This window comes from Tachyglossus aculeatus, chromosome 23, assembly GCF_015852505.1.
Source record: "Tachyglossus aculeatus isolate mTacAcu1 chromosome 23, mTacAcu1.pri, whole genome shotgun sequence".
Classification (NCBI taxonomy): domain Eukaryota; kingdom Metazoa; phylum Chordata; class Mammalia; order Monotremata; family Tachyglossidae; genus Tachyglossus; species Tachyglossus aculeatus.
In genome coordinates, this window is record NC_052088.1 from 6,167,131 (window position 1) to 6,181,388 (window position 14,258).

The 14,258-nt window shown below is 48.9% G+C and overlaps 1 protein-coding gene across 3 annotated transcripts in view; it reads right to left on the bottom strand.

Moving 5' to 3' along the window:
* The window catches only part of ZFYVE26 (zinc finger FYVE-type containing 26), a 114,528-nt gene that overhangs the window by 28,288 nt on the left and 71,982 nt on the right, over positions 1 to 14,258 (bottom strand). For all 3 annotated transcript variants that reach the window (XM_038765605.1, XM_038765604.1, XM_038765606.1), the window contains 4 exons: positions 10,209 to 10,455; positions 7,729 to 7,824; positions 5,343 to 5,506; positions 3,416 to 3,552 (listed from right to left, as the gene is read on the bottom strand). In XM_038765605.1, coding sequence (XP_038621533.1) covers positions 3,416 to 3,552; positions 5,343 to 5,506; positions 7,729 to 7,824; positions 10,209 to 10,455 — 644 coding nt within the window. The remainder of the gene's footprint in view (positions 1 to 3,415; positions 3,553 to 5,342; positions 5,507 to 7,728; positions 7,825 to 10,208; positions 10,456 to 14,258) is intronic.

A 14,258-nucleotide genomic window follows, 5' to 3' on the forward strand; every position in this document is an offset into this window, starting at 1 on the left:
AAGCGCTGGGGTGGATACAAGGTGATCAGGTTGTCCCACGCGGGGCTCACAGTCTTAATCCCCATTTTACAGATGAGGTAACTGAGGCCCAGAGAAGTTAAGTGACTTGCCCGAAGTCACACAGCTGACAACTGGCAGAGCCGGGATTTGAACCCGTGACCCCTGACTCCCAGGGTGATTACTGAACAGCTTGAAATGGTTAATAGAGATTTGGGCAGAGGCAGGGAGGCTACAGAGATGAGAGTCGACTCTCTGTGGCTGACGAGCAGAGAGACACTGAGAGTAGTTTTGGCCAGAGTGGGTGAGGGATCCCCACACTTACCTTGCTTACCTTGTATCTACCACAGCGCTTAGAACAGTGCTTGGCACATAGTAAGCGCTTAACAAATATCATCATTATTATTATTATTATTATTGAGAAGAAAAGGTAGCTGACAGTGTCCCAATAAAGTGAGTCCCATGCGCCTAGTTCACATGCCAAGAAGCCAGGGCCACATAGTAACAGTAATAATAATAATAACTGCGGTGTTTGTTAAGCGCTTACTATGTGCCAGGCACTGTACTAAGCGCTGAGGTAGATACAAGCAAATAGGGTTGGACACAGTCCCTGTCCCACATGGGGCTCACATTCTTACTCCCCATTTTACAGAGGTGGCATCTGAGGCACAGAGAAGAGAAATGACTTGCCCACAGTCGCACAGCAGACAATCAATCAATCAATTGTATTTATTGAGCGCTTACTGGGTGCAGAGCACTGTACTAAGCGCTTGGGAAGTACAAGTTGGCAACAAGTGGTGGAGCCGGAATTAGAACCCAGGTCTTTCTGATTCCCAGGCCCGGGCTCTATCCACTAAGCCAGGCTGCTTCTCAGCACATCTGAACTGGACCTTTTATAATAAGAATTAAGCACTTACTATGTGCCCAGCACCGTTCTAAGCACCGGGGTAGAGACGAATTAATCGGTTTGGACCGAGTCCCTGTCCCACATGGGGCCCGCGCTCCTATCCCCATTTCACAGATGAAGTACCTGAGGCCCAGAGAAGTGAAGTTCATTCATTCAATCGTACTTACTGAGCACTTACTGTGCTTGGAAAGTACAATTCATCAACAAAGAGAGATGATCCCTGCCCACGACGGGCTCACAGTCTAGAAGAGGGAAGACAGACATCGGGACAAGTAAACAGGCAGAAGTGACTTAACCAAGGTCCTACAGCAGAAACGTGGGGGAGGCAGGATTAGAAGCCAGGTCCTTGTGACTATAAGGACCGGGCTCCGTGAGCTAGACCCCGCTGCTTTTCCAGGCAGGCTGCTCTGTCGATGGGAAAGGAAATGACCTGAAACAGTTCTTTAAAAAAGGGCTGGAAGGTTCAAGAAGTGGCAAGGCATCTCAAGCAGGAGAACAAAATTCCTTCGACGGTTCCGTCATTTTTGAGGAAAGGTCTAGCTCGGTGTGGGCAGGGATGAGGTCTACCGATTCGGTCGTATTATACTCTCCCGAGCGCTTCGTACGGTGCTCTGCATACAATAAGCGCTCAATAAATACTAACGACGATAGGTTGGAGAGTGGCTTTTCAACTGACAAGAACGCCCCGGGTTATTAGATTCTCCCAGAGCAACAAGACAGCCAGGATTTTGGGATTCAAGCTACGTCTTCTTTCGGCGCAAGTGATTTCACTGCAATCTATTCATTCAATCATACTTACTGAGCGCTTATTGTGTGCAAAGCACTGTACTAAGTGCTTGGACTGCTTGCCTGGCTACAAATGAAGTCACTTGAGGCAAAAGAAGACTTAGCTAGACCTTAACCTGCTTGAATCCAAAATCCTAGTTCTCCTGTTTTTCTGCTAAGACCGACGTGACCAAAATCTAAACTGCAAGGCAGAAGCACTAATACGGTTACCTTCCCAGGAATATAAATTATTCGGGTTTTCTCCTGTTAGGAACATAAATGCCCAAATCGGAAACAATTAAACCCCCTTGTGGGCAGGGTTCATGTCTACCAACTCTATCGGATTGTTCTTTTCCAAGTAATTCATGCTGTGCTCTGTCACAGTTAGTACTCAATCAGTCAATCCTATATACACCATTGATTGATTTTAGGAACTTGGTCAGATCACCATGTGTTTATGATCTCTTTCCTTTCTTTCTTCGAGATTCTTCCTTCATTTGCTTTCCCCCAACCTTCTGTTTTCAATGGAAAAGTGCTATAGAAATCTACCCCCCTTTCCCCTCTCCCTGCTAAAAACACCCTCTTACTCTTTTCGTTTTCTTCAACTCCCTTCTGCATTGCCCTGACTCACTCCCTTTATTCACCCCTCCTCCCAGCACCATTCATTCAATCGTATTTATTGAGCGCTTACTGTGTGCAGAGCACTGGACTAAGCGCTTGGGAAGTACAAGTTGGCAACATATAGAGACGGTCCCTACCCAACAATGGGCTCACAGTCTAGAAGGGGGAGACAGAGAACAAAACCAAACATATTAACAAAATAATTAGAATAAATATGTACAAATAAAATAGAGTAATAACTATGTACAAACATATATACAGGTGCTGTGGGGAGGGGAAGGAGGTAAGGCGGAGGGGGATGGGGAGGGAGAGGAGGGGGAGAGGACGTATCACAGCATGTATGTACAGATCTGTCATTTATTTATTTCTATTAATGTCTGTCTCCCCCTCTAAGCTTGCTATGGGCAGGGAATGTGTCTGTTACATTGTTGAATTGTACTCTCCCAAGCGCTTAGTACAGTGCTCCGCACACAGTAAGCGCTCGATAAATACGACTGACTGACTCGGGATTTATGTTTTCAGCATCGCTTCCGTCTCCATTTTTTTAATGGTACGTTTTACGGGCTTCCTACGTGACAGACACTCAACCAACCGCTGGAGCAGCCACAAGCTAACTGGGCTGGACACAGTCCCTGTCCCACATCATCATCAATCGTATTTATTGAGCGCTTACTGTGTGCAGAGCACTGTACTAAGCGCCTGGGAAGTACAAGTTGGCCACACGGAGCTCACAGTCTCAATCCCCATTTTCCAGAAGAGGTAACTGAGGCCCGGAGAAGTGAAGTGACTCGTCCGAGGGCACAACAGACGAGTGGCGGAGCCGGGATTAGAACCCAGGTCTTCTGACCCCCACACCCGGGTCCACGCTCTTTCCAGCCTCTCTACACGGCTCCAGGAAGCCCCAACTCATATTCTTTCCACGCTTTTTCCACTGGGTCAGGCAGCTTCTCTACGCAGCTCCAGGCTCGCATCCTGAGACAAAACCGCTCCGGGAAGGATGCCGGCCTGGAAATATTCCCTCACACTTACGTTAGGGCACGTTCCAGCTCGCTGAAGGGAGGCGTTCACAGCTTTCGAGAGAGCTGGGGTCGACACAGGCGGGGCCCCCCCCCATCCGATACTCACTCTTTGTTGTAGAAGCCGTAACACTGGTCACACACCCGAGCCGGGTTCTCTCTGCAGCCTTCCACCGGCATCTTCTTGGTCGAGCAAGAACTACACACCAGTCTACCACAGCGTCGGCAGTGGTGGCGCCTACTGAACTAAAGGACACCATTTTGGAGGGGGGAGAGAGAGAAAAAAACCAGGCCACAAGAGGTGTAAGGATTCGTGTCGCTGCCAAACCAATTCCCCGCTCGGTCCAAAATCCACAGCAATCCAGGTCCTCTGATCCTGATCTTCTAGGCTGTGAGCCCGCTGTTGCGTAGCGACCGTCTCTATCTGTTGCTGACTTGTACTTCCCAACCGCTTAGGACAGTGCTCTGCACACGGGAAGCGCTCAATAAATACGACTGAATGAATGAAAAGTCAGCCCCAAGCAGACATGAACTTGACTGCTCTTTTTTTTTTTATGGTATTTCTTAAGCGCTTACTGTATGTCAAACACTGTTCCAAGTGCTCAGGTAATAATAATAATGATGATGATGATGGCATTGAAGCACTTACTATGTGTCACGCGCTGTTCTAATAATAATAATAATAACAATGATGATGATGATGATGCATTTAAGCACTTACTACATGTCAAGCGCTGTTCTAATAATAATAATGATGATGATGATCATGGCATTTAAGCACTTACTACGTGTCAAGCGCTGTTCTAAACCCTATGGTAATAATAATAATAATCATAATCATGATGGTACTTGTTAAGTACTATGTGTCAAGCACTGTTCTAAGTCATTGGGTAGATACAAGCTAATCGGGTTGGACACAGTCCCTGTCCCACATGAGGCTCACAGTCTAAATCCCCATTTGACAGATGAGGGAACTGACGCACAGAGAAGTGAAGTGGCTTGCTCAAGGTCACACAGCAGACAAGTGGCGGAGTCAGGATTAGAATCCAGCTCCTTCTGACTCCTTGTTCTGTGCTCTTATCCCTTAGGCCATGCTTCTTCCCTAGGTACAGGGTAATTAGGTCGGACACAGATCCCATCCCACATGGGGCTCACAGTTTAAATAGGAGGGAGAAAAAGTATCCCCATTTTACCGTTGAGGAAATTGAGGCACAGAGACATTAAGTGACTTGCGGAAGTTCCCACGGCAAGCAATCAGCAAAGCCAGGATTAGAACCCAGGTCCTTCTGATGCCCAGGCCCATTTTCTCTCCACTAGGCCACACACCTTTAATATCTTCACAAATATCTAGAAGCAGCGTGGCTTAGTGGAAAGAGCCCGGGCTTGGGAGTCAGAGGTCATGGGTTCTAAACCTGACTCTGCCACTTGTCTGCTGTGTGACCTTGGGCAAGCCATTTAACTTCCCTGGGCCTCAGTTACCTCATCTGTAAAATGGGGATTAAGACTGTGAGCCCCACGTGGGACAACCTAATTGCCCTGTATCTACCCCAGTGCTTGAAACAGTGCTTGGCACATAGTAAGCGCTTAATACCATTATTATTATTATTAATAATAATCCCCTCTCCATCCCTCCATCTCCATCCCTCTCCCCCATCTTACCTCCTTCGCTTCCCCACAGCACCTGTATATATGTATATATGTTTGTACATATTTATTACTCTATTTATTTATTTTACTTGTACATATCTATTCTGTTTATTTTATTTTGTTAGTATGTTTGGTTTTGTTCTCTGTCTCCCCCTTTTAGACTGTGAGCCCACTGCTGGGTAGGGACCGTCTCTATATGTTGCCAACTTGTACTTCCCAAGCGCTTAGTACAGTGCTCTGCACGCAGTAAGCGCTCAATAAATACGATTATTGATGATGATGATGATGATGATGATTAACAAGGCTGAAGGCACTCCTTCAGAGGAATCTTGACTGGGGCTCTTGAGTTCAAAAGCTTTTCTGGTTTCCCCGGGCAGCCAGCCGCCTACCATGGTGAACCTTTCGTTCCTGCAAACCATGCAGGTGTTTTCGGTCTCATCTGGAATCCACTCCTGCCGTGCCGGAGGCTTGTCCGGGGGCACAAACTCTGTCGAGGACTGACTCGGAGGCAGGCTCTTCTCCCTCGGGCCGGGCGACTGTAGGATGGAGACACCTGAAAGCCGGAGACACGGACTTAAAGCGCCGGCCTGAATGGGATCGGACCAGGCTGACACCACAATCGGGCCAGACGGCAAGAGAACCCTCCTCCTTGGCCTGTCGCCGCTTCTTCGGAAAGAGCCCGAGCTAGGAAGTCGGAGGACGTGGGTTCTAATCCCCCCTCCGCCACTTCTCTGCTGCGTGACCTTGGGCAAGCCAGTTAACTTCTCTGGGCCTCAGTTCCCTCATCCGGAAAATGGGGATTAAGACGGTGAGCCCCACGTGGGACAACCTGATTACCTTGTATGTACCCTAGCATTCAGAACAGTGCTTGGCACACAGTAAGCGCTTAACAAATACCATTATTATTATTATGATGATGATTCTTCGGCGTGGATCTGAAGGCTTATCACTCTGTAGAGTTCTATTTTTATTATTATTATTGTTGTTATTATCAAGTGCCGCCAAGTCATTTCCAATTCGTTGCGACTCCATGGGTATACTTTCCCCAGAACGTCCTGTCCTCTGCCATAATCCGCAACCTTTCTAACGGTTTTTCCGCTGTTATCGGTCTCCGGAGAAGCACCGGAGAAGAGCTTCTGGTTCCCATCTGCACACGCTTGTAGAGAACCATACAGGACAATGAGGCGGTTGACTCAAAGCCTTATTGAAGGCCCACCTCCTCCAAGAGGTCTTCCCAGACTAAGCTCCCCTTTCCTCTTCTCCCACCCGCTTCTGCGTCATCTTGACTCGCTCCCTTTATTCCTCATCCCCTCCCAGGCACACAGCATGTATGTCCATAGACGTCATTTATTTATTTGTATTGATATCTACCTCCCCCCCCTTTCTAGACTGTAAGCTCGTTGTGGGCAGGGAATGTGTCTGTTAATTGTTGTATTGTACTCTCCCAAGCGCTTAGTACTCTGATGCTCTGCACACAGTAAGTGTTCAATTAATATGACAATGAATGACTCTTTTAGGGAATCCAGGCACATCAATGGGTCTTCTTCTCTTGGTGTTGATGACGAAGGCATTTGTTAAGCGCTTATGAGGTGCCAGGCCCTGTACTGGAGTGGATACAAGCAAATTGAGTTGGGCCCTGTCCCATGTGGGGTTCACAGTCTCAACCTCCATTTTACAGATGAGGTAACTGAGGCCCAGGGAAGTGAAGGTCAAGTGAAGGCCCAAGGTCACACAGCAAAGTGTGCATATATAATAATAATAATAATGATGGCATTTATTAAGCGCTTACTATGTGATCAGCACTGTTCTAAGCGCTGGGGAGGTTACAAGGTGATCAGGTTATCCCACGGGGGGCTCACAGTCTTAATCCCCATTTTACAGATGAGGGAACTGAGACCCAGGGAAGTGAAGGTCAAGTGAAGGCCCAAGGTCACACAGCAAACTGTGCACATATAATGATAATAATAATAATGATGGCATTTATTAAGTGCTTACCATGTGCAAAGCACTGTTCTAGGCGCTGGGGAGGTTACAAGGTGATCAGGTTATCCCACGGGGGGCTCACAGTCTTAATCCCCATTTTACAGATGAGGGAACTGAGGCCCAGGGAAGTGAAGGCCCAAGGTCACACAGCAGGCAAACTGTGCATATATAATGTGTTATTTATTTATATTAATGTCTGTCTCCCCCTCTAGACTGTGAGCTCACTGTCTTCAGGGAATATGTCTGTTGTATTGTACTCTCCCAAGCACTTAATACAGTGCTTTGCACACAGTAAGCGCTTGATAAATACAACCGAATGAATGAATGAAAGTGGCAGGCCTATATTCTATCCACTACACCATGTGAATGTTTCCCCCACCTTTGGGTCCCACCGCTGAAATCCATCAAGCATCATAGTACGGGCACCTGGTCAGTTGCAAGAGGTTTGCACATTCCAGTTACATCACCTCAATTTCAGTGTCTGTGGGCAAATAGACTCTTGGAAAACATACGAAACACAAAATCCTTACCCCCGAGGAGCTTACCATCTAATAGGGGTAGGCAGGCACAAACTGATTAATATTCCAGGAGAGATAAAAGGAGGGGGGAGAGAGAGATGAAAAACAGAGACAGAGAGAGAGCGACAGCAGCAACGAATAACGGATCCCAGAGCTTTCAATTCTTGGCAAAACAGGAAAGTGCAGTTTGAAAGGAAGAGGGAGAGACATGATCGACAGGGAGATAGGGAAAGATGGAAAAGGAAATCAGTGCTTTTTCAAGTTTTGACCTTACTGGGAAAAGTGGCAGAAAACTCCGTGGACGGCGACTTTGATAGGGTTTCGGGTTCTGAAACCTGACTGAAGATTTCTTGAAGATGAATCATTGAATCTAGGGCAAAGGATAAAAGGGTTAGTTCAAAGTCAAGATGAGAGATGCCTTGTTGTCCTAATGGACACATTCAGGTATTAAAGTAGCACATTTCTGCTATGATGGAAAAACCTAGCCATGTGATTTCTGACCCAGTGTGAACAGTTTCCTCCTAGCTGGAATTCGAAATCAGAAAGGATTGGAGACCCGAGAAGTCTCCCTTCCTCGCTCCACCCCCAGGAGGATGGGGGCCTGCCCTGACTGGAATGGAAGTCAGGAGAAGCTGCCACGCTCTACAACCCTGGCAAGACCAGGCTGTCGCAAGGATGAGAAGTGTAAAAATGGCTCTCCGATCCCTGACTTCGACTCGTTCTTATTGTTTTTGATGTTGTCCTTGCTCTCAAGTGATGCTGCTTTGATCATTTCAGTCTTGGGTGTCCAAATGACTTCCCTCCCAATCTCATTCTTTGATCTCTAGGCCCTTGTCTGGGCCAGAGACCGTAGCCCTAAATGCCCATTCCATGGGGGCGGCCACAGAGCTCACCCACTTGGCAACGTGAGGGCAGGGCCATTGTCTTCTCCCTCACGGTTTTCCAGTCATCATCATCATCATCAATCATATTTATTGAGCGCTTACTATGTGCAGAGCACTGTACTAAGCGCTTGGGAAGTACAAATTGGCAACATATAGAGACAGTCCCAGTCAGAAAGGAGAGCCCACCCTCACCTCTCAGATTTGGAAAAGCCTCAGGGAAGTTAGGACGAAAGCTCAACCTCTTATCCCCCGGCCAGCTGGGGCTGGAATCTTTATGGGTCCCAAGCAATTTAGGCCCCCAAAGTTATTTTTAGTAAACACACATCTTCCTTTAGGGCAAAATGCAGAAGTAATATGTCTAAAGCACTAACTTAGATGAATACTTTACTAGAGGAAGGTCAGGTCCAATGAAAAAGTAAACTAAATCAATCTAAAACCCTATGACCATAAACACATTAGCCTCCATTAACTTCAAGATATTTTTAAACGGAAAAACGCGGGAAATTAAAACCACCTAGTGTAACGACCTCACAGGCCTCATTTAATTCATCCCTAGGTCCCATAAATTGTGGGGAGGGGGGCGGTCTTTATTTGGTGAGTCAGGGCTGGGACCCTCACACTAAATTTGGGGGCTGAGTCGGATGGAGTCCTTTCAGTTCCTTCCGTGGCCTGAGCGAGAGCTAGGCCCAGGCTGGAGTCTCTGCAGTGCGAGCTCGAGATGGGGATGACTGTGGGCCCACTGTTGGGTAGGGACTGTCTCTATATGTTGCCAATTTGTATTTCCCAAGCGCTTAGTACAGTGCTCTGCGCACAGTAAGCGCTCAATAAATTCGATTGATGATGATGAGGAGGAGGACTGGGCACAAGTTCGTTGATTCAGTCGTATTTACTGAGCGCTTACTGGGGGCAGAGCACAGTACTAAGCGCTTGGGAGAGTACGACAGAACAAAAGACAGACATTCTGCACATGGCAGAACAGGATGCGCGTGGTGCCGTGGGGCGTGCCATCGGGTGGGGGTGATGCCAGGAGTCTCCAAGGCACGGGTGAGAAGAACCGGACGCCTCTTGCCCCGTTGCCTGGGGGAGACTGACGCTGAGGCGTCTCCTCCCTTCCCCTGGCCCCTCACGACTCCATCATCATCATCATCAATAGCATTTATTGAGCGCTTACTGTGTGCAGAGCACTGTACTAAGCACTTGGGAAGTACAAGTTGGCAACATATAGAGACAGTCCCTACCCAGCAGTCTAAAAGGGGGAGAGTCAAAAGAGTTGGCCTCTGGGACTCTGTCCAGTTCATGAGAAGCAGCGTGGCTTAGAGGACAGAGGACTGGGCTGGCAGTCAGCAGGACCTGGGTTCTAATCCCAGCTTCACCACGTCTGACCTTGGGCAAGTCACTTCGCTTCTCTGGGCCTCAGTTCCCTCATCTGTAAAATGGGGATAAAGAGCGTGAGCCCCGCGTAGGACAGGGACTGTGTCCACCCTGATCAACTCGCACGAGAGGCAGCTTGGCTCGGTGGAAAGAGCCCGGGCTTGGGAGTCAGAGGCCTAGGTTCTAAATCCGGCTCTGCCATTTGTCGGCTGTGTGACTTTGGGCAAGTCACTTAACTTTTCTGTGTCTTGGTTACCTCATCCGTGAAATGGGGATTAAGACTGTGAGCCCCACGTGGGACAACCTGATTGCCTTGTGCTTAGAACAGTGCTTGGCACACCGTAAGCGCTTAACAAGTATCATAATTATTAATTATTAGTATTATCCTCCATCACGCTCTCCCCAAAGCGCTCGGCACGGAGTTTCTGCGCACGGTAAGCATGCGACAGATACTATGAAACCAACGGAGGGATAATGGGCCTGATGAGCGGTCGCTCACCTGATCGTCTTTCTTTCAGTGAATAGGGGAAGTCGAGCGCCTTCCCGGCATATCTGGCGAGTAGAGCGTCGACATCTTCCCCGGTAAAGCCGATCTCCTGTCCGCTCAGCAGCTGGCGCAGGGTCCGCACGGCGACGGTGGCCCAGTCGACCTTCATGTTCATAAGCAGCTGCTCCAGCAGGAGCAACGGGCGGGCTGACAGGTGGGCGTAGCTGGCTCGGTTTGGCTCCGGGAGAGTCAGCAGGACCTGGGGGTGGATAATAATGGTAATTACCGCATTTGTTAAGCGCTTACTACGTGCCAGGCACCGTACTAAGCGCTGGGGTGGATACAGGCCAATCGGATTGGACCCAATCCCTGTCCTGTGTGGGGCTCACGTCTCAATCCCCGTTTTACAGATGAGGAAACCGAAGAACGGTTAAGTGACTTGCCCGGTGCCGCGCAGCAGACAAGAGGAGGAGCTGGGATTAGAACTCGTGACTTTCTGAGTCCTAGGCCCGGGCTCTATCTACTAAACCAGGCTATCTGGTTCCGATAATACTAACAGTTGTAGTATTTGTTACGTGCCAGGCACTGTTCTAAGCCAATCGGGTCGGACACAGTCCATTTCCCACCTGGGGCTCGCAGTCTCAATCCCCCTTGATCCCGCCTTCGCCACTTAGCTGTGTGACTTTTAGGCAAGTCACTTCACTTCTCTGTGCCTCAGTTCCCTCATCTGTAAAATGGGGATGAAGACTGTGAGCCCCACGTGGGACAACCTGATTACCCTGTATCTACCCTAGCGCTTAGAACAGCTCTTGACACATACCATCAGGATTATTTTACAGACGAGGGAACCGAGGCACGGTTAAGTGACAGGCCCAGGGCCACCCGGCAGACAAGTGGCGGAGGCGGGATGAGAACCCAGGTCCCTCTGGCTGTCGGGCCCGGGCTCTACCCGCTAGGCCATGCTGCTTCTGGATCTGGGGGGATCCAGGAGAAGGGGGACGTATTCCAGTTTGACGGCGGCCTTCACGCTCATAGGCAGCTGCTCCAAGATGAGCACGGTGTCCCAGGGTGACCCTCGGGTACCGCCCACCTCAAGGTCAAATGCTATCTCGTGGCCGCCTCAGAAGTGAGGGTGGGATCCCGCCCCCGCAACCGAGCCGGGAATACAGAAGGTGTCCCTCGCCCCCGTGCCAATCCAATCAGGTACGGAGCTGGGGGGAGGGCAGAGATTGGATAAACTGAGGCCGGAAGCTGGAATGGCCTAGGAGCATGGGTGGTAAATACCTGCGGCCTCTGGGCAGAGGATGGAGACTTGCAGCAGACGGCTGCAGGTTGCCTCCGTCCAGACCGTGAGAAGCCCGCTCTGCCGGCACCAAGTGAGGAGCCGGGGGATGGGGGAGCGAGGGGCCCGTCCCGCTGGACGCTCGTGGGGCTGGAAGCCAGGCGCTTCGTCATGGGTATGGAACGAGTGAATGGATTCCTCCCAACTGGAAAATCCTCGTGGGTGGGAGCAAGGGGCTTCCCCCTCCACGGGTGTGTGACTCAAGTGGATTCCTCCCGAGTGGGAAGTGCACAGGGGTGAAAGCTAGCCGCCCCACCACAGGGAAACAAACTGTAAGGGAATTCCGCCTGGGGGTTCTGCCACGTGTGACTAATGTATACGTGTGTTCCTCCCTTTAGGGAAGCTCTAATATTACCGATTGATCACATTCCTCCAGACAGGGAAGTTCAATCCATTGTGCCTAAACCATTAAATAATTCAATTTGCCTTGCGGAATACAGCTTATATAAAACTCAGGCTTTCCATCCCCGGCCTCTCTCTTTCACCGCGCCGACTACCGAACGAACCCATCCCTGGACACACAGGGGATGGAGGACATTCCCTGGCTTGGTCGGGTTCCGGAAGACGTCACCAGGACCCGGGGCCGGGTCGGTGAGGAGGATCCAGAAGGAGAGGGGGCAGATATTTATTTATTTATTTATTTTATTTGTACATATCTATTCTATTTATTTTATTTTGTTAGTATGTTTGGTTTTGTTCTCTGTCTCCCCCTTTTAGACTGTGAGCCCACTGTTGGGTAGGGACTGTCTCTATATGTTGCCAATTTGCACTTCCCAAGCGCTTAGTACAGTGCTCTGCACATAGTAAGCGCTCAATAAATACGATTGATGATGATGATATTAAGGTCTGAGTGCAAGGAGCAATCTAAGGCAACCAGTTACTCTGGCGTTCGCCAAGACCAGTGGCTCTTTTCCCTGCTTAGAGTCCTAGCAGATCTGCCTGACTGGCGCTTAGTACAGTGCTCTGCACACAGTAAGCACTCAATAAATACGATTGAATCAATCAATTGTATTTATTGAGCGCTTACTGTGTGCAGAGCACTGTACTAAGCGCTTGGGAAGTACAAGTTGGCAACATATAGAGACAGTCCCTACCCAACAGTGGGCTCACAGTCTAAAAACCCATCCTGCTGCCGGCCCCTCCAGGCTGCTGACATGTGGCAATCCAGGCGGTCCATATTGATTGAGCTCACTTTGTGCAGAGCACTGTACTAAGCGCTTGGGAGAGCCCAATAGAACAGACAAATTTCCTGCTCATAATGAGCTTACAGTCTGGAGGGAGAGACAAACATTAGGATAAATTAATTACAGATCTGCTGTACCTAAATCCTGCTCTAATTTGCATTCTGACTGAGCCCCCTCCTTCCTCTCCCCCTTCTCCCCCTCCCACTCACCTTACCTCCTTCCCCTCCCCTCAGCACCTGTATATATGTATATATGTTTGTACAGATTTATTACTCTATTTTATTTGTACGTATTTATTCTAATTATTTTATTTTGTTAATATGTTTTGTTTTGTTCTCTGTCTCCCCCTTCTAGACGGAGAGCCCACTGTTGGGTAGGGACTGTCTCTATATGTTGCCAACTTGTACTTCCCAAGAGCTTAGTACAGTGCTCTGCACACAGTAAGTGCTCAATAAATACGATTGAATGAATGAATGAATGAATGAATGAATGAATTCTCTGCTGGAACCTAGGTCACTGCTGTCTTTCCAATGGTTTGCACGAATCATCATTGTATTTATCGAGCGCTTACTACGTACAAATCAAGAGGTCTATACTACCACGCCACCTAAGAACTTACACCACATATCTTACATCCCCTGCCCAGACTGAGCCCCCATTTTCCTCTCCCCCTCCCCATCCCCCCCCGCCCTACCTCCTTCCCCTCCCCACAGCACCTGTATATATGTTTGTACAGATTTATTACTCTGTTTATTTTACTTGGACATATTTACTATTAATTTTGTTAATGATGTGCATCTAGCTTTACTTCTATTTATTCTGATGACTTGACGCCTGTCCACATGTTTTGTTTTGTTGTCTGTCTCCCCTTTCTAGACTGTGAGCCCGTTGTTGGGTAGGGACCGTCTCTAGATGTTGCCAACTTGGACTTCCCAAGCGCTTAGTACAGTGCTCTGGACACAGCAAGCGCTCAATAAATACGATTGAATGAATGAATATTATCTAAGCCTTAATTCATATAAACCACCTAAGAACTTAGAAGCAGCAGGGTTTAGTGGATAGAGCCGCTGTGTGACCTTGGGCACTTCTCTGTGCCTCTGTTACCTCACCTGTAAGATGGGGATAATAGTCTGAGCCCCATGTGGGACAGGGACTGAATCTGACATGATTAGCTTGTAACTACCCCAGTGCTTTCCCTCTCAGGATGACACCTGGAGAGTTTCCAGTCCTCTACCAGTCTCGGTTATGGGTGGGAGCGTCAAGCAGAGGCCTGTCCATTCCATTCCTACCTTGGCCAGTGGCTAACCAGGGGAAGGCCATCTGCTACAAGTCAAAACTCATCCGTGCCGGGCAGCAGCGGCATGGGAGAGAGTCGAGGGCGGAGACTCAGGTTTACTGCGTGGAAGGAGGAAGTGGTAAACCACTTCCAGATTTTTACCCGGAAAACTCTCTGGATCCACAACCAGAACGACTGCAGATGGAGAGCGGGGCGCTCTGGGAGAGATGCATCCGTGGAGTCGCTTTGGGTCGGAAATG